This window comes from Salvelinus sp. IW2-2015, linkage group LG11 (assembly GCF_002910315.2).
Source record: "Salvelinus sp. IW2-2015 linkage group LG11, ASM291031v2, whole genome shotgun sequence".
NCBI lineage: Eukaryota > Metazoa > Chordata > Actinopteri > Salmoniformes > Salmonidae > Salvelinus > Salvelinus sp. IW2-2015.
This window is the reverse complement of record NC_036851.1, coordinates 25,174,922-25,195,624: the sequence shown is the minus strand read 5'-3', so window position 1 is coordinate 25,195,624 and position 20,703 is coordinate 25,174,922. Positions and strand designations below refer to the sequence as shown.

The 20,703-nt window shown below is 45.4% G+C and overlaps 1 protein-coding gene across 1 annotated transcript; it reads left to right on the top strand.

The window, feature by feature from the left end:
* The first annotated feature begins 8,973 nt into the window (after positions 1-8,973).
* Positions 8,974-17,980, top strand: klhdc8a (kelch domain containing 8A). Its single transcript, XM_023997399.2, has 5 exons — positions 8,974-9,134; positions 9,231-9,449; positions 12,580-12,681; positions 15,649-15,797; positions 15,879-17,980. Exons 1-5 carry the CDS (start codon positions 8,996-8,998, stop codon positions 15,927-15,929), a joined length of 660 nt encoding a protein of 219 aa, XP_023853167.2. The 5' UTR covers positions 8,974-8,995; the 3' UTR covers positions 15,930-17,980.
* The last annotated feature ends 2,723 nt before the right edge of the window (positions 17,981-20,703 follow it).

Genomic DNA, 20,703 nt, shown 5'->3' with positions numbered 1-20,703 from the left:
ATGAGTCTTCAATATTCCCAGTTAAGAAGTTTTAGGTTGTAGTTATTATAGGAATTATAGAACTATTTCTCTCTATACCATTTGTATTTCACATACCTTTGACTATTGGATGTTCTTATAGGCACTATAGTATTGCCAGCCTAATCTTGGGAGTTGATAGGCTTGAAGTCATAAACAGCGCTGTGCTTCAAGCATTGCTAAGAGCTGCTGGCAAACGCAGGAAAGTGCTGTTTGAATGAATGCTTACCAGCCTGCTGCTGCCGACCACCGCTCAGTCAGACTGCTCTATCAAATATCAAATCATAGACTTAATTATAATATAATAAACACACAGAAATACGTGCCTTAGGTCATTAATATGGTCAAATCCAGAAACGATCATTTCGAAAACAAAACGTTTATTCTTTCAGTGAAATACGGTACCATTCCGTATTTTATCGAACGGGTGGCAACCCTAAGTCTAAATATTGCTGTTACATTGCACAACCTTCAATGTTATGTCATAATTATGTAAAATTCTGGCAAATTAATGATGGTCTTTGTTAGGAAGAAATGGTCTTCACACAGTTCGCAACGAGCCAGGCAGCCCAAACTGCTGCATATACCCTGACTGCTTACACTGAACGCAAGAGAAGTGACACAGTTTCCCTAGTTAATATTGCCTGCTAACATGAATTTATTTTAACTAAATATACAGGTTTTTAAAAATATACTTGTGTATTGATTTTAAGAAAGGCATTGATGTTTATGGTTAGGTACATTGGTGCAACGATTGTTCTATTTTCGAGAATGCGCTTTTGTTAAATCATCACCAGTTTGGCGAAGTTGAAGTAGGCTGTGATTCGAAGATAAATTAACAGGCACCGCATTGATTATATGCAAAGCAGGACAAGCTAGTTAAACTAGTAATATCATCAACCATGTGTAGTTAACTAGTGATTATGTTAAGATTGATTGTTTTTTATAAGTTTAATGCTAGCTAGCAATTTACCTTGGCTCCTTGCAGCCACCAGGTCCTTTTGATGCTGCACTCGCGTAACAGGTGGTCAGCCTACCATGCAGTCTCCTCGTGGATTGCAATGTAATCGGCCGTAAGTCTGTTAATTGGCCGATATGGAGACATTCTAAGTTTTTGATGTTTTCATTTCTAACTGCCACACCGCCTTGTATCCGTTTGTGCTGCCTGTATGTACGCTGCTGGGTTGCTATGGAAACTATTGGTCTGCTTTTACAGCAGCTGTTTACTCACATGCAGATAGCATACAAACACACACACACACAAGCGATGCCAGGAGGGCGAGACAGACATTAGCCTTTTAACAGAGAGAGATTAGATACTTACTTGGCCAACTATTCCTCCAACTCTGCCAACAATCTATCACAACTCTCTTCTCCCTGGTCCTGTGTTCTGAAACCCATATTCATTTATTTAGATAGAGCTGTGGGGCTGTTAATTGCTCATAAGAAATTAAGATGTATGAGAGAGAGAAAGAGCAGTAGCAGTGTAGTGGAGAGAACTGACATTCAATTCAAGGCATTACCTGAGCCTCCTCTCAGCGTTGCTACTGTGTATTAACCATCAGTATCGGTGTATCAGTCATCAGATATTGGTCATCGGGTCAAACCCCCTGAGAGAGCGAGAGAGAGAGGTTAGATTTAATGAGGGATGTGTATAGTCACTCAGTGGCCTGGCCCCTGCACACAACCTTACAATCAGCTATTCTTCAACCTTGGTCCTTTAGTCCAGCACCACTAACGCGCCTGACTCAAATACTCAACTGCCTGGTCTTGACTCTCTCTATTGCTGTGTGGTAGTGTTTGGCTGTAACAAAAGCCTGCACACCCTGTAGATCTCCAGGACCACTAAGCTCGGAGTAGAGCAGCTCCAAGAGATGCATTTGTCTGTTACAAATAGGAAGATGTAGCTGAGAGTCAACATCTGTCACTGTTAGTTAATGTGTTACTGTGTGTGATGATGTCGGTACATTCATACTGTACAACATGTTGTGAAGGAAAGGGAACTGCGTCCCATCAACAGCGGAGCCATTTAAACTAAATCAAACATCAATATTGTTGTTATTGTAATGTTCATAGACAACAACAACAGCGAGGCACAAGGCAGGCACCATTTATTTTGTCAGAAAGCAGGAGAGCATTGCTGATGCTAATGAATGCAATCAGAACAGAGTATGAAATTCTTCTAATCAACTTTTTTAATGATGAGAAGTGACGATGAGATTTTCTAATTTCTATATTTGGGCCTGTAGGGAGAATGTTCTTCTTGCTCTTGGTCTTCAACGTGTAATAGGCTGTAACGTTAGCCTTCAGGGTGGTATGACGCTGTGAGAGACTGCCTCCCTGAAATGTACTGTACTAAAGCTGTGTAAACAAAGAATAATAGCATGAGCAGTATACTGCAGTATAGCAAACCCTCAAGCTGGTAAATCACTATGGTAAAACTGCTGTGAGGAGTAATGTATGAAAAGGTAATACATAACCAGTTTTAACGTAGGTTTGATTCTATCCTCCTCTGGTCTCTGTCTGGGAGTTGGTCTAATGGGGTCAGTACTGTTATTTAAATGTGTTAGGCATGAGTCATCAACCTTATTGTGAACAGTCTTGTATGAGTGGAATAAAGCTGTGTTGGACTGTATTTACACTGAATGACCAGCAGTTTTATAACGTTAGCAATGAGTGGCTCTCCTGGGTGTCAGTTTACTTAAGCCTACCCCAGCGTGAACACTGCTATTAGAGCAGGATTAAGACCTGCTACAAAAAACCCTGACTACTACACACACACACACACACACACACACACACACACACACACACACACACACACACACACACACACACACACACACACACACACACACACACACACACACACACACACACACATACACACCCCTTGCCCTGACTCCACTGCTCACACCTGTCTCTTATACACATCTAGATGTGTATAAGAGACAGCACACACACACACACACACACACATACACACCCCTTGCCCTGACTCCACTGCTCACACTGCAGTGGTTCTGAGGTGTGGGGAGTAAAGCACTATTTGAATACTGCAGGCTAATTAAATGTTAGTCGTTAAACAATCCCTTGCTTGGCTGTTTTCACCCTGTAGAGAGAGAGAGAGAGAGAGAGAGTAAAAAGGGGGAGCGATAAGGGACAGATGGAGTGGGAGAGAGAGGAGAGACAATAGGGAGACCTTCGGGAGTACGCCATCACCACGATCAAACCAAGCTGCTTGTATTTGAAAGATGGACTAATAGCTTTGCTGAGGATTACATTATAACTAAAGTTGGCAGCCGACTCGTGCCTATATAGGGATTGAAGGAGACTAACTAACTAATTAAAAGTATGAAAAGACATGCTGATTGTGAATGACTTCCTTGGGTTCTGGTGGGACTACTGTTGATCTCAAGCTGTTCAAGCAGTTCATTTAAAAAAAGACGTGGCGAAGCAAATCGGTTACTGATTGCAATTAATACGCTCTGCAAGGCACGCCAGGAGAAAGCAATTGTGTCTCACTAACAAGACTCTGCCTGCCGGGGTCAGAGTGGAGAACAACACCACAGCTTTTATTTGCTGTTATGCTTTCCTTCTTTAATCCATGATTAAAACCAAACCAAGTAATATACTGGCTGGCTGGCCATCTGTACCTTGGCCTCGCAACTCCAGAACGTGTCACTGTTTCTATGGTAACCCACTCTTGCCCTCAAAAGTTACATAGTGGAGAATATTTTTTTTTCTAAAAGAAGCATCGATCTTTCTTTATTCTCTTTGTGCATGCATCCTTCCTTTTATTTGTCTGCAGAGAGAGCGAGAGAGAGATTGCTAAACAAAGTGTGACATGGTTTTGGTCCTGCTGTACATACCTACATGTACACTACGGTCACAAGACACAGGCCTCCCTATTGTCCATCGAATTTCTTAGCAAACAGCCGGATGCAGGGCTTTCTCCTATAGAGCTTCATTTTTATGGAATGGTCTGCCTATCCATGTGAGAGACGCAGACTTGGTCTCAACCTTGAAGTCTTTATTGAAGACTCATCTCTTCAGTAGGTCCTATAATCAGCCTGGTCTCAGAGTAGTAAGTTGGTGGTTTGCGGATATCCTTTTAGTGGTGTTGGGGCTGTGCTTTGGCAAGGTGGGTGGGGTTATATCCTGCCTGGTTGGCCCTGACCGGGGGTATCGTCGGACAGGGCCACGGTGTCTCCCGACCCCTCCTGTCTCAGCCTCCAGTATCTATGCTGAAATAGTTTGTGTCGGGGGGCTAGGGTCAGTCTGTTATATCTGGTGTAATTATCCTGTCTTATCTAGGACCATGCCTCAGGACTACCTGGCCCGATGACTCCTTGCTGTCCCCAGTCTACCTGGTCGCTGCTGCAGTTCCAACTGTTCTGCCTGCGGCTATGGAACCTTGACCTGTTCACCGGACGTGCTACCTTGTCCCGGACCTGCTGTTTTCGACTCTGTCTCTCTACTGCACCTGCTGTCCCAAACTCTGAATGCTTGGCTATGAAAAGCCAACTGACATTTACTCCTAAGGTGCTGACCTGTTGCACCCTCTACAACCACTGTGATTATTATTATTTGACCCTGCTGGTCATCTATGAACGTTTGAACATCTTGGCCATGTTCTGTTATAATCTCCACCCGGCACAGCCAGAAGAGGACTGACCACCCCTCAGAGCCTGGTTCCTCTCTAGGTTTCTTCCTAGGTTCTGGCCTTTCTAGGAAGTTTTTCATAGCCACCGTGCTTCTACATCTGCATTGATTGCTGTTTGGTGTTTTAGGCTGGGTTTCTGTATAGCACTTTGTGACATTGGCTGATGTAAAAAGGGCTTTATAAATACATTTGATTGATTGAGAGATTGACTAACTAAACTTCCATTGTTGAATGTGCCAAACTCACACAAGTTCCCTCGCAGGAAAAAAAATACATACTGAAATAAGCCAATTATGTTTGAGTGATGTGGACCCAAGCACTTCGTCTACTAAAGGCTTTTTGTCAATGAAGCCTAATGATATCCATGTTTTATATTACCCAGCCACACTCTCAGTGTGATGTGTGGGGGTGTTAATGGGTTGTCACTGCTCAGTAGAAATAGGTATTTTGTAAGTGATCCTGTGGCTACCAGGGTTTTAGCTGTGGACTCTTACGTCATTTACATTTGACTTTGTAGTAATTTACTGTAGCAGATGCTCTTATTTAAGATGTTCTTTGAAAAGCTAGGGTTTCAGATGTTTTCAGAAGATGGGCAGGGACTCTGCTGTCCTAGCTTTAGGTGTAGAAGGGCCAAGAGACCAGAGTTGGCAGAACGTGGTGCTAGAGTTGCAGTTGTCCAGACCGGAGATGTCATGTGCCTGGATTAGGACCTGTGGCCCTTCCTCTGTGAGGTATGGTCATACCCTACGAATGTTGTAGAGCATGAACATGCAGGACCGAGTCACTGCTTTGATGTTTGCAGAGAACATGTTGTCCAGGGTCATGCCAAGGCTTTTTTAACTCTGGGAGGGGGACACCGTGGAGTTGTCAACCATGATGGAGAGGTCTTTGAGCAGGCAGGCCTTCCCCAGGAGGAAGAGCAGCTTCTTCTTGTCTGTTGAGCTTGAAGTGGTAGGCCGACATCCAAGCTGAGATATCTGCCAGGCACACAGAGATGCATGTCGCCACCTGAGTGTCACAAGGGGGAAGGAGAAAAGTAGTTGAGGATCATCCGCATAGCAATGATAGGAGATATCATGTGAGAATATGACAGAGCTGAGTGTCTTGGTGTATAGAGAGGAGGAGAGTGCCTAGAACCAAGCCCTGGGGGACACCAGTTATGAGAGTACGTGGTGCAGACACAGATCCTCTCCACTACACCTGGTAGGAGCGGCCTGCCAGGTAGAATGCAATCCAAGAGTGTGCAGAACCTGAGACACCCAGCCCTGAGAGGGTGGAGAGGAGGATCTGATGGTTCACAGTGTCGAAGGCAATGGAGATATTTAGGAGGATGAGAACAGAGGAGAGAGAGTCCGCTTTGGCAGTATGAAGAGCCTGTGTGACACAGAGAAGAGCAGTCTCGGTTGAGTGACCCATCTTGAAGCCTGACTGGTTATGGTCAAGAACGTTGTTCTGAGAGCGATAGCGAGAGAGATGATCAAATACAGCATGCTCAAGTGTTTTGAAAAGAAGGAAGGAATACCGGTCTGTAATTTGAGTCAGAGTGTTGGTTTCTTAAAAAGGGGAATGACTGCCAGTGGTCAGGGATAAGTTGATGAGGAAAGTGAGGAATGGGAGAAGGTCTCCAGGGAAGGGAAGAGGTGATGGGGTCAAGTGGGCAGGTTCATGGGTGGACGGACCTCGCTAGTCGCAAGATTTAATCTGCAGAGAGAGGGGAGAAAGAGGTCAAGGCGCAGGGTAGTTCTGTGTGAGAGTGAACAGTGGATTCAATAGGCTGAGTGAATGAGGAGCAGATGTCGTTAAACTTCTTTTCAAAGAGGTTGACAAAGTCGTCCGCAGACAGGGAGGAGGGAAAGGGAGGGACGGAGGTTTAAGGAGGGAGGAGAAGGTGGAAAATAGTTTTCTCGGTTAGAGACAGAAGGTTATAATTTAGAGTAATACAAAGTGCATACAGAGCAACAGAAGGTCGAGAGGAGGGAGTGGAAGGATGATAGGTCCTCTGGAAATGTAGTTTCCCTCCATTTTCGCTCAGCTGCCCGCAACCCTGTTCTGTAAGCAGTGAGACACTCAGACAATGTTTCAGGAGGGGAGGGCCAAGATGGGTAGGAGGAAAGGGGACAGTGCGAGTCATAGGATGCGGGAAGCGATGAGAGTAGGGTTGAAGAGGCAGAATCAGGAGAGAGGAGGGAGAAGGATTTAGCAGAAGGGAGAGATGATAGGATGATAGGAAGAGGAGAAAGTAGTGGGAGAGAGAGAGTGAAGATTGCGACATGGTGCATGACCATCTGGGTAGGGTTGGAGGAAAGGGAGACAGAAAAGGAAAGTAGTGCGAAGGATTAGTAGGCGAACAGCATCTTGTAAAGATGAGGTCAAGCATATTGCCAGCCTTGTAAGTGGGAGGGGACTGGCAAAGGGTGAGGTCAAAATAGGCAAGAAGGGGAAACAGAGTTGGAAAGAAATTACTTGAAGGCAGTCAAGAGGGTGGTCTCCAAGGTACGAGTGACAGTGACAGCATGGAATTCAAATGAGGAGATGGACAGGTGAGTGAGGGAGAAAATAAAAAATATCCACTCAGGAGAAACGAGTAGTTCTGTGCCCCCATTGTGACGACCAGATGCTCTCGGACTATGAGAGAACACTGAGCTGATCCACCATGCGGCTGCTGCTGCTCAGTCACACTGTCTGTGTGGGTAGAAGAAATAGGTTACAGGCAAGAACTAGACACGGAGAGAGAGGAGGAAGAGGGAGGGGGATGTGGGGAAGGGAAGGCTGGTTGCCTGGTTACTGATGGATGTTTTGCTCTGCTTGTAAAGCCCAATTCATCCTGATTGTGTACACAGCTAAAGAGGGCCATGACACACACACACACACACACACACAGCCAAAGGCCCAATTTATTAAATAGTAAATAGCTGTAGGTTGCTTTGATTAGAAGCATCTGCTAAATGACCATATTATTCTGAGTCAGTGGGAACTTAGATAAGTACTCTTCTATTCGATTATATTACATTGTCTTTCCTGTTCCATACTAATCATCCTTCCTTCTCATTTCCTCCAGGACCTAGGTCCAAGGGAAGAGCCTCCGGTTGGGCTTTGCTGACCTTGCTCCATCCGCTCTCTCTGGTCTTCCACCTAGTTCTCTAGATCTCCTGACAACACCACTCTCTCGACTCTTCCCGTTGACACGGCACTATACCCAGGGGTGCTAACCCTGTCCACCTCCATCTCTGGTTTCCTGGACCCACCTCTCCCCCAGCAACCCTTCCCCTCCCTGGGCCGAGATATAGATGTCTGTGCCCTCGGCCTTGGAGTTCCACTGGCAGAGCCTGGCTCGGCTGCCCAGCGGGCGTGTCTACCACTCCCTGGCGGAGGTAGGGGGGGCAGATGTACATGCGGGGGCTGTGATGCTGCAGGGAGGCCCTCCCCAGCCCTGGAACTCTACTCTCCAGAGGTAGGTTGGAGCATACACACACACACGCGACGCACGCACGCACACACACACACATACACACCACACACACACACACACACACACACACACAAACACACAACCCACAACACACCACAACCCACCACAACATACAAACACCGAGACGCACACGCACACAAACACACAGGATTAAACGCAGAACGCATCGGTTCAAACATTTACACAGGACTAATCGACCATGTAATTAATTACACTTTTTTGTTGTTTTCAGGGGACAGTGGCTGAGCTTGCCCCCCATGCCCACCCCTCGGGCGGGTGCGGCCGGTGGCGGTGCTGGGCAAGCAGATCCTGGTGGTGGGTGTGTGTGGGGAGGACCAGCGCCCTCTCAAGGTGGTGGAAGTGTACAACACAGAGGAGGGAGGTGGAGGAAGAGGAGCCCTCAGAGAAGCACTGATGGGGGTGGCCGTCACTGAAAAGGTGTGTTGGGTAGGGGTGGCTGTCGCTGTGAAAGGTTGTAGTGTGGGGGTGGCCGTCGTTGTGAAAGGTGTGTAGGGGGGGTGGTCGTTGTTTGTGAAAAGTGTGTAGGGTGGGAGGTGACACAAGGACATATATACTTTGCATTCTGACATGGCCAGATCCATGTTAATGGCTCAGTTTCTCACCCTCCTCCCCTCTCTCTTCACTTCCCTCTCTCTCTTCTCTCTCTCTCTCTCTCTCTCTCTCTCTCTCTTCTCTCTCTCTCTCTCTCTCTCTCTCCTCTCTCTCTCTCTCTCTCCTCTCTCTCTCTCTTCTCTCTCTCTCTCTCTCTCTCTCTCTCTCTCTCTCTCTCTCTCTCTCTCTCACCCTTCTCTGTAGATGGGCGTGCGTTGGCAGTGGGTGGTATGGGTTCAGACCTGCTCCCTCGTAGTATACTACAGCAGTATGACCTGAGGAAGAATGTGTGGGCACTACTGCCCCCTATGCCCACACCGCGATATGATGCTACAGCACACCTACTGGGCAACAAGATCTACGTGGCAGGTAAGGAAAGGGTGTGCGTGTTTGGGTGTCTGTTCACGCTTGTGTGCGTGTTTGCACGTGTAATGTGTATACTAAGTGTGTGTGTGTTCTCTTTAGGTGGGCGTCAGTGTAAGCGCACATTGAAGGTCTTTGAGGTATTTGATTCAGAGACACGCTCCTGGAGTACACTACCCAACATGCCGTGTAAACGTTCGTATGGTGGCGTGTTCTGGGACAGTTCGGGGAGGCTGTGTCTGCTGGGGGGGCTAAGGAAGGGAGGGGGCCACCAGAGCTCCAAGTTCACCAAGAATGTCAACATCTTTGATACTAACCAGGGTAAGAACCACAAAAAAAACACATACACAAAACACATACATATGCATTTAAGTGCACTGATTTCCTCTCCAGGTACACAATAAAGTTATATTTCTCTCCAAATAAAAGCTAGCTGCATGCTGCACACATACACACACACACACCTCATACCCCTGGAAAAACGACTTATCTTCCGTCTTACAGAAAATGAATATCAAATGGTCAAATTGAAAAGAGACCAGGAAGAGAAAAGTAAGAGCCATACTGTCACGCCCTGACCTTAGAGAGACGTTTTATTTCTCTATTTGGTTAGGTCAGGGTGTGATGTGCGGTGGGCATTCTATGTTTGGTTTTCTAGGTTTCTGTATTTCTATGTTTTGGCCGGGTATGGTTCTCAATCAGGGACAGCTGTCTATCGTTGTCTCTGATTGAGAATCATACTTAGGCAGCCTTTTTCCCCACCTAATGTGTGGGTAATTATTATTTTCCGTGTGTGTTTGTGTGCACCTCAGTTGCGTCACGGTCTTTGCTGTTTACCTGTTTGTTTTGTTGGTTAAGTTTTTCACTCCTATTAAAAGATGTGGAACGACATGCACGCTGCGCCTTGATTGATTTATGACAGGGAGTTTGAGCATAGCGAGCGTGACACATACCCAGGTAAAAAAAATCGATAAGTCATTTCAAACAATAGGGTGTTTTGTCACGCATTTGGATTCTTCTATTTTTACCAGTCGATTCCAAATGAAAGAAGCAGTGGGAGTCTGAATACTAATCTAACACCACGGTGAGAATGTCTGTCTGCCCAGCTGGCAGGCTGGCTGGGTTTTACTCCAGAGATATCAGACAGACATTTACTCTACCTTCCTCCATACCTTCCTCCTCACACACACACACACACACAAATAAGGCCCTCACACACACACACTGATCACTCACACACAAACAGTAAACAATAAGGCCCATTCACTCCCCCTCCCAATCTAATCTAAGTGGAGATGAGATGGGAGATGAGCTACAGTGAGGAGGGAGGGTGTTTAAATTACAGGATTCAGAAACAGATTGCGTTATTATCTGCCTTCCTCCACAGATGGTCATGCTGTCTGCAACTCTCACACTGGGATATTATACTCTGTAGCTCACTCATTGTTAGATTTACCCAGAGCCATTTATTTAGATATCTGAATATATGGCTCTGGATTGACCTAGAATTCAATGTCTTGAGAGAATGTTTTGAGAATGTTGACAGAAAATGTGTGTGCAAAATAGCAGCAACAAGGCAGTCCTGTGGGAGAAAACAGCTTGTTAATGAGATGTCGAAGGAAAATGACAAGAATCGTGCAAGCTAACAGGCAGGCAAATAACGGCGCAGAATAGTGGTGTGCAGAACGGCATCTCAGAACGCACAACTCGCCAGTCCTTGTCACGGATGGGCTATTGCAGACCATACCAGGTTCTACTCCTATTGAGGAGTGGAAAAACATCGCTTGGTCCAATGAATCCCGGTTCCTGTTGCGCCATGCTGATGGCAGAGTCAGGATTTGGCGTAAGCAGCATGAGTCCATGGCCCCATCCTGCCTTGTGTCAACGGCACAGGCTGGTGGTGGTGGTGTAATGGTGTATGGAATGTTTTCCTGGCACACATTAAGTACCTTGATACCAATTGAGCAATGTTTTCTTGCCCCAAAGAATTTGGGCTGTTCTGGAGGCAAAGGGGGGTCCGACCCGATACTAGATGGGTGTACCTAATAAAAAACTGTCCACTGAGTGTAGATTACATTGATAAAAGTAGAATATTAAAATTACTCCAATATACAAAGACAGACATTGTGTAATATGACATAACTCATAACAAAGTAGAGCACCGAATTTTCTAGTATCCTGAATTGTGTTCTCCATGTCTGTCTGACTGTAGCTCATCATGATCTGTTCAATGGAAATCCACTGACTACCAAAGCCTCTACAAAACTGTAGAAAATACATCACACCAATGCACACTCTCTGTATACAAGATACACTCACACACAGCCCAGCACATACATTAACTACACAACTGCAATATCTCCAGTCCCTTCTAGTTCAGCTATCTGCAGTAGACTAACTAAACTCTCTGAACCTTTCTTCCGCTAGTGTGTTAGTGTGTGCCCCTCCCTCTGAATCTGAAGGAAAAAGGGAACTTAGTGCTGAATATGATATGTTTTCTAAAGTTATTTGGAGGAAGCCCCTGAGAGTGCCAGCCAGCCAACACTTCAACAACAAAGGCCCTGGCAGTGAGTCGCAGAGCAGTGTGCCCGTCGCCAGCTGTGCTCTGCCTTATTCCCTTTCAAGCTCAAATATGGGCTGGATTGGCAACAGTTCATTAACAAAGTGCTTTTATCTGCTCTGGTTATGTTTTCGTCTCTATGTCTCTCTCTCTCTCCCTCTGTATTTCTCTTCCTCTCTCTCTCTCTGTGGAGCTGATTGTGAAGTCAGAGACACTAAACTCACGCAGGCTTGGGTTTCTTACAGACAACATAAAAGCTTTAAAAGAGTCTTTGAAAAACCAAAAAATCTCCCTAGTCGCTGTTTCTCTGAAATAGTTTCACTGTCTTTAGCAGCACAAATGTTTGCCTAAGTAGAAGTGTAAATAATATGCCAATTTACTGTAATAGTCATCCCCTGCCAGACTGCAGGAGGAAAATAACTAGTTTTTCTCCTTTGAATCAATTGAAGTGTTCAGATTGGATGGTTTTACAGGAAATGGACCCTATTTTCTTATTTCCAATATCTGGGGCCATGACCTGGTAGCTTGGTGTGTGTGTGTGTGGACATTTGTATTCAAGGTGCGCACAGTATTTCTTATTGAGTTGTGGTGCCACCAGCATTCAGGCACACACCAAATTGTAACTTGCAGAATTCAAAAACAAATGGAAAAAATCTAATTGTCACCTTGCTGGAGTTTTATGCAGTGGTCAAAGTTGATTGTACACACACTTCCCTGCCTCCCCTACCCTCATTAAAATGTGGTTTACACTTGCACGCACACACACACACACACACACACACACACACACACAACACACAACACCACACAACACACACACACACACACACACACACACACACACACACACACACACACACTCTGGCATCGTCCTCTCCTGTCTCCCTCCAGGGTTGTGGTTGAAGTCAGAGGACACTGTGGCCATGAAGACTAAGAGGGCTGACTTTGCCTCGTCTTTCCTCAGGGGCAGGATGGTCGTAGCAGGAGGACTCGGTGAGGGAGTGTGAATGTGTGTGTATATGTGCTCATATATGTGTGTTTTTCTTGAACGTTAGTTGGTCATGACAATGTGTGTTGACCATACAGTGCATTCGGAGAGTATTCAGACCCCTTAGACTTTTTCCACATTTTGTTACGCTACAGCCTTATTGAAAAATGGATTAAATAAAATAAATAAAAATCCTCATCAATCTACATACAATACCCCATGTTAACAAAGTCAAACAGGTTTTTAGAAACTTTTGCTATTTTATAAAAAAACGAAATAACAGAAATACCTTATTTACATAAGTATTTAGACGCTTTACTATGAGACTTGAAAATTGAGCTTAGGTGCATCTTGTTTCCATTGATCATTGGCACACACCGGTCTATATAAGGTCCAAAAGTTGACAGTGCATGTCAGAGCAAAGACCAAGCCATGAGGTCGAAGGAATTGTCCATAGAGCGCCGAGACAGGATTGTGTCGAGGCACAGATCTGGGGAAGGGTACCAAAAAAGGTCAGGGAGGTGAGCAAGAACCCGATGTTCACTCTGACAGAGCTCCAGAGTTCCTCTGTGGAGATGGGAGAACCTTCCAGAAGGACAATCATCTCTGCAGCACTCCACCAATCAGGCCTTTATGGTAGAGTGGCCAGACGGAAGCCACTCGTCAGTAAAAGGCACATGACAGCCCGCTTGACAGGACTCTCAGAACATGAGAAACAAGATTATCTGGTCTGATGAAACCAAGATTGAAGGAAGATTGAAGATTGAAGGCCTGGAGGTAACGTGGCACCATCTCCACGGTGAAGCATTGTGGTGGCAGCATCGTGCTATGGGCATGTTTTTCAGCGACAGGGACTGGGAGACTAGTCATGACCGAGGGAAAGAGGAACGGGGCAAAGTACAGAGAGATCCTTGATGAAAACCTGCTCCAGAGCGCTCAGGACCTCAGACTGGGGCGAAGGTTCACCTTCCAACTGGACAAAGACCCTGAGCACACAGCCAAGACAACGCAGGAGTGGTTTCAGAACAAGTCTCTGAATGTCCTTGAGTGGCCCAGCCAGAGCCTGGACTTGAACCTGATTGAACATCACTGGAGAGACCAGAAAATACCTCTGCAGCGACGCTGCCCATCCAACCTGACAGAGCTTGTGAGGATCTGCAGAGAAGAATGGGAGAAACTCCCCAGATACAGTTGTGCCAAACTTGTAGAGTCATATCCAAGAAGACTCTAGGCCGTAATCGCTGCCAAAGTGCTGAGTAATGGGTCTGAATACTTACAGTACCAGTCAAAAGTTTGGACACACACCGACTCATTCAAGGGTTTTTATTTATTTTCACTATTTTCTGCATTGTAGAATAATAGTGAAGACATCAAAACGATGAAATAACACATGGAATCATGTAGTAACCAAAAAAGTGTTAAACAAAGATTCTTCAAAGTAGCCACCCTTTGCCTTGATGACAGCTTTGCACACTCTTGGCATTCTCTCAACCAGCTTCATGAGGAATGCTTTTCCAACAGTTTTGAAGTAGTTCCCACATATGCTAAGCACTTGTTGGCTATTTTTCCTTCACTTTGCGGTCAACTCATCCCAAACCATCTCAATTGGGTTGAGGTTGGGTGATTGTGGAGGCCAGGTCATCTGACACAGCACTCCATCACTCTCTTTCTTGGTCAAATAGCCCTTACACAGCCTGGAGGTGTGTTTTGGGTCATTGTCGTGTTGAACAAATGATAGTCCCACTAAGCGCAAACCAGATGGGATGGCGTATCGCAGCAGAATGCTGTGGTAGCCATGCTGGTTAAGTTTGCCTTGAATTCTAAATAAATCACTGACGGTGTCACCAGTAAAGCACCCCCACACCATCACACCTCCTCCTCAATGCTTGACGGTGGGAACCACACATGCAGAGATCATCCGTTCACCAACTCTGCGTCTCACAAAGACACGGTGGTTGGAACCAAAAATCTCCAATTTGGACTCATCAGACCAAAGGACTGATTTCCACTGGTCTAATGTCCATTGCTCGTGTTTCTTGGCCCAAGCAAGTATCTTCTTCTTATTGGTGTCCTTTGGTAGTGATTTCTTTGCAGCAATTAGACCATGAAGGCCTGATTCACACGGTCTCCTCTGAAAAGTTGATGTTGAGATTTGTCTGTTACTTGAACTTTGTGAAGCATTTATTTGGGCTGCAATCTGAGGTGCAGTTAAATCTAACAAATGTATCCTCTGCAGCAGAGGTAACTCTGGGTCTTCCTTTCCTGTGGCGGTCCTCGTGAGAGCCAGTTTCATCATAACGCTTGATGGTTTTTGTGACTGAACTTGAAGAAACATTCAAAGTTCTTGAAATTTTCCAAATTGACTAACCTTCATGTCTTAAAGTAATGATGGACTGTCGTTTCTCTTTGCTTATTTGAGCTGTTATTGTCATAAATGAACTTGGTCTTTTACCAAATATCTTCTGTATACCACCCCTACCTTGTCACAACACAACTGATTGGCTCAAATGCATTAAGGAAAGAAATTTCACAAATGAACTTTTAACAAGGTACACCTGTTAATGGAATTGCATTCCAGGTGACTACCTCATGAATATGGTTGAGAGAATGCCAAGAGTGTGCAAAGCTGTCATCAAGGCAAAGGGTGGCTACTTTGAAGAATCTCAAATATAAAGTATATTTTGATTTGTTTAACACTTTTTTGGTTACTACATGATTCCATATGTGTTATTTCATAGTTTTGATGTCTTCACTATTATTCTACAATGTAGAAAATAGTCAAAAAAGGTTCTTGCTTTGTCATTATGGGGTATTGTGTGTAGATTGGAGAAAAAACAAAAATGTTATCCATTTTAGAATTAGGCTGTAACGTAGCAAATGTGGAAAAAGTCAAGGGGTCTGAATAATGTACTTTCGAATGCACTGTATATTGACTGTATGAACACCGTATGATGACCGTGCATGGTCCCCAGGTCACCAGCCTTCAGTTCTGGACACTGTGGAAGCCTTCCACCCTCAGAAGAGGAAGTGGGAGAGACTGGCTCCCATGGCAATGGCGCGATGCTCTGCCTCGTCCATCGTCATCAGGGACCGCTTGCTGGTGGTGGGAGGAGTCAACCAGGTGCTGGAATATTGCTGTGCTTGTTGTCACACACACACACACACGTCATTTACTATCTGTCTCTGTCTAACTGTCTTTAAGGTCCCTAGTTCAGCCCATGAGATCCTGTATGTGAAAGAGGAGTGTCTGTAGGCTAGAGGACACGACCCTTACAGGATGATTGACAGCAGGATGACCACAAGAAGATTCTGAATTCTAGAACATTCTATTCAAGATCAGTGGTTCCAGTGCTTTCATAATGGCAGCTGGTCTGGAACAAGTGCAATATGTTTCCTAAGATCTACAGAGGAATAGAAAGGATGGGGAAATAATGCCACAAACACAGAACAGTGCCCTCTGCTGGGTTGTCTATACACACTCAACTCCAACACACAGTGAGAGAACTTATACCACACAGGCTACACACACAGAGAATAGATCCCAATTATCACCATACTGACTCACATCGTACAAGATATTCTACACCAGGGATGGCCAACTTTGATGGGCGTGGGGCCCACTAAAAACCTGAACTCATCATGAGGGGCCGTAGTTACTCGCGGGTCTGCGTACCCACATGTGCACAACCACATTTCGAAATTGCGCCTTGTGTATTCTACAAAAAAGGCAGCCAGTTGCACATCCCTGTTCTACACACATGAGGAGCTGGCTTTCTCTGTAAATAAGTTATTCAGAAGAGTTTTAGTAATGAAAAGATTCCTCTTCACTGTGTGTGATCTCCCAATAGAGATTCTCAAGATATTCAATATTTTTTTACTTTTGCATCTATTGTTGTAGACTTACTGCTTGCCTTGCCTTAAACGTTTTAAACTGGACATATAGATGTGATCTTAACAGGGAGTAAAGACTAGAGCAAGGTAATACATTTTGTATTGTTACTTAGATAAATACTGTTTATTTGTTGTGTATGAAATGTGTGCAGTTTGTCAACAGTTTGATATTCGTTACTGTAGATGCAAGTGACATGTTAGTGTACACCCATCTCTAAGACCTAAATTAGTCAACTCCTGACATACAGTACAGTATGCAGTGGCTTGGACTAGAATGAAGGCATACACTTAACTGGAGTGTGCATATAGCATGCATGCAGACATAGCATGCAGATATCTGGAGCAAGTCAAAATAATGTATATGAATTAACTGCACTACTGAAACAGAGTGTGCAATCATCAGGAGTTGACTATACCCACTGATGGAGGCTGCTGAGGGGAGGACTGGAATGGCTGGAATGGACTGAATGTATTGGTATCAAACACAACCATGATACCATTCCATTTACTCCATTCCAGCCATTATTATGAGCCATCCTCCCCTCAGCAGCCTCCACTGAAACCCACATATTTGAATGGGTTGCCTATGGATTGCTATGGCAATAGGAATTATATAGGTGTGATATCATACTTTTATAAATTTGTCAATGAGAAGGTTAATCATGTAATGTCTGGTTTAGAGTATATACCAAATGGTGTAGGTTCTTTAATCCTATTTAAGATCTGTTGCGGAGACTGCTCTTTTTAACATCCCCATTTAAAAAATATATGTTATACTCATGATACCTGCAATACTGGTTTTCGGTTAATCTGTTTTGGTTTGTAATTAGTGCACTGTGTATTGACAATTGATTAATGTGAAAATGTATTAATGAATAGCTTCATTCTCAGGATGTTTTTAAAAAGCACAAACTACTGGATGAATACTTCTACAGTAAGTATGGGTTCAATGAGGTATTCTTCTAACTTGATTAGAAAATAAAACAAAAGAAGCTTAACAAAATAATTCCATGGAGTGCATCCACTTCCTACCTGTATGTAGTATTCTTCTATATCATTCTTCTTTCATTCTTATTCTGTACTGTTAGATTTCAGTGCAGCCTTTTATATTATTGACCATAACCTGTTGTTAAGGAAACTTTTCATCCTCTGCCATATCATGGATTCAGAGTTACAGTGAATTCGGAAAGTATTCAGACACCTTGACTTATTCCACATTTCGTTACATTACAGTCTTATTCTAAAATGGATTAAATAGTTTTTTTTGCGCTCATCAACCTACACACAATACCTCATAATGACAAAGCAAAAACAGGGTTTTAGAAATGTTTGCAAATGTATTAAACATATATAAACAGAAATATCTTATACATAAGTATAAGTATACATACATAAGTATTCAGACCCTTTGCTCTGAGACTCAAAATTGAGCTCAGGTGCATCCTGTTTCCATTGATCATCCTTGAGATGTTTCTACAACTTGATTGGAGTCCACCTGTGGTAAATTCAGTTGATTGGATATGATTTGGAAAGACACACCTGTTTATATAAGGTCTACAGTTGACAGTGCATGTCAGAGCAAAAACCAAGCCATGAGGTTGAAGAAATTGTCCGTAGAGCTCCGAGACAGAACTGTGTCGAGGCACAGATCTGGGAGAGGGTACCAAAAAATATCTGCAGTATTTTTTGGTACCCTCAGCAAAGGGTGGCTACTTTGAAGAATCTCAAATATAAAATATATTCCTCATGAAGCTGGTTGAGAGAGTGTGCAAAGCTATCATCAAGGCAGAGGGTGGCTAATTTGAAGAATCTTTGTTTAACACTTTTTTGGTTACTTCATGATTCCATATGTGTTATTTCATAGTGTTAATGTCTTCACAATTATTCTACAATGCAGAAAATAGTAAAAATAAAGAAAAAACCTTGAATGAGTAGGTGTGCTAAAACTTTTGACCGGTAGTGTATGATGATATTCAACCATATTATCAGGTTTGAAGGTAAGACCCAGGTGCAGTGTCGAAGTAAACAGGAGACAAAGGGCTGTGAGACATGGGTTTAAATCTGGACATATGAAAGGTAGGATGTATATGAAGGGTCCGGGGCAACAGAAGACGAACAGCAGAGGGGTTAATGATTTTGGAGATGGGAAACGGGCCGATAAACCGAAGGTATAGTTTGTGGGATTCCACCCGGAGGGGCAGATCCCGGGTGGACAGCCATACCTTCTGCCCAAGACGATACCGGAGAGCCGGGGTCCGGTGGCGATCTGTTTGTCGTCGATGCCTGGAGGTGGTCTTGAGGAGGGCTGAGCGGACTCTCCTCCAGGTACGACGACAGCGGCGGACAAACATCTGGCCAGAAGGTATGCCGACCTCTTCTTCCTGCTCAGGGAAGAGCGGGTCTGATACCCCAGGGAACACTCAGGAGATAGGCCCGTGGCAGAGCAGGGAAGGGTGTTGCGGGCATATTCATCCCACACCAGCTCCAGGTGGTGGGGTTGGCGGAGACCAGGCAGTGCAGAGTAGTCTCTAGGTCCTGGTTGGCTCGCTCTGACTGGCCTTTGGACTGGGGGTGGAACCCGGAGGACAGGCTAGCCGACGACCCAATGAGGGTGTAGAACGCCTTCCAGAACCGGGACGGGAACTGGGGTCCCCGGTCAGAGACCATGTCGGCTAGTAGTCCATGGATCTGAAAGACGTGCTGCACCATGAGCTGGGCCATCTCTTTGGCAGAGGGTAGTTTGGGGATAGGAATAAAATGGGCGGCTTTGGAAAACCGATCCACCACCGTCAAGATGGCGGTGTTGCAATCAGATGGGGGAAGCCCCGTGACAAAGCCCAGGGAGATGTGAGACCAGGGACGATGAGGGACAGGCAGAGGTTGGAGGAAACGAGCCGGAGTAGGGGAGTCTTGTTTTGTGCACAAACCGTGCAAGCGGCGACAAATGAGAGACGTCAGGGACACTGGGGTTTGGCTGGGAACCCTGCGCTTCCCGGACCTGCTTCTCTATACCCCAGCTGAGTGCCGTCGCCAGGCACAAGGTGGGCACAATGGTCTCGGGCTCCGGGGTAATAGCCGTGGGGCTATAGCGGTGAGACAGTACATCCGGCTTGACATTCTTGGATCCCGGCCGATATGAGAGGGAGAAGTTGAACCGTGTGAACAGGAGGGCCCATCTGCCTTGCCTGGAGTTGAGGCATTTGGCTGTGCGGAGATACTCCAGGTTTTTGTGGTCGGTCCATACAATGAACGGATGCTCTGCCCCTTCCAGCCAGTGCCTCCATTCCTCCAACACCATCTTCACTGCGAGAAGATCACGATTCCCCACATCGTAGTTTTTCTCTGTGGCGTTGAGGCGGTGGGAGAAGAAGGTGCAGGGAAGTAGCTTCAGGTCCGGGGCAGAACGCTGGTACAGGACCACCCCCACTCCTACATCAGAAGCATCGTTCTCCACCACGAACTGATGGGAATCAGGATGAACCAAGATGGGAGCAGTGGTGATGCAGTGGGTGAGGTCCCGGAACGCCCGGTCAGCAGCAGGGGACCACGTGAACGGAACCTTGGGAGAGGTGAGTGCTGACGGGGTAAGCCAGGGGGCTGTAATCCCGGGTAAAGCAGCGATAAAAGTTGGTGAACCCCAGGAAACGTTGCAGCTGCACCATGGACGTAGGCTGGGGCCAATCCACCACCGCCCTCACCTTCCTGGGATCCATCTGGACACTCCCAGCGGAGATTATGTACACAGCTCTTCTGGCTGTGCCGGGTGGGGATTATAACAGAACATGGCCAAGATGTTCAAATGTTCATAAATGACCAGCATGGTCAAATAATAATAATCACAGTAGTTGTCGAGGGTGCAACAAGTCAGMACCTCAGGAGTAAATGTCAGTTGGCTTTTCATAGCCGATCATTGAGAGTATCTCTACCGCTCCTGCTGTCTCTAGAGAGTTGAAAACAGCAGGTCTGGGACAGGTTTACACGTCCGGTGAACAGGTCAGGGTTCCATAGCTGCAGGCAGAACAATTGAAACTGGAGCAGCAGCACGGCCAGGTGGACTGGGGACAGCAAGGAGTCATCATGCCAGGTAGTCCTGAGGCATGGTCCTAGGGCTCAGGTCCTCCGAGAGAGAGAAAGAA

Excerpts from the sequence above, each read along its gene's own strand:
- klhdc8a (XM_023997399.2), top strand. The coding sequence starts at position 8,996 with ATGGGTTCAGACCTGCTCCCTCGTAGTATACTACAGCAGTATGACCTG. Across the intron at positions 9,450-12,579 it reads CATCTTTGATACTAACCAGG|GGTTGTGGTTGAAGTCAGAG; the intron begins GTAAGAACCACA and ends GTCTCCCTCCAG. Across the intron at positions 12,682-15,648 it reads GGTCGTAGCAGGAGGACTCG|GTCACCAGCCTTCAGTTCTG; the intron begins GTGAGGGAGTGT and ends CATGGTCCCCAG.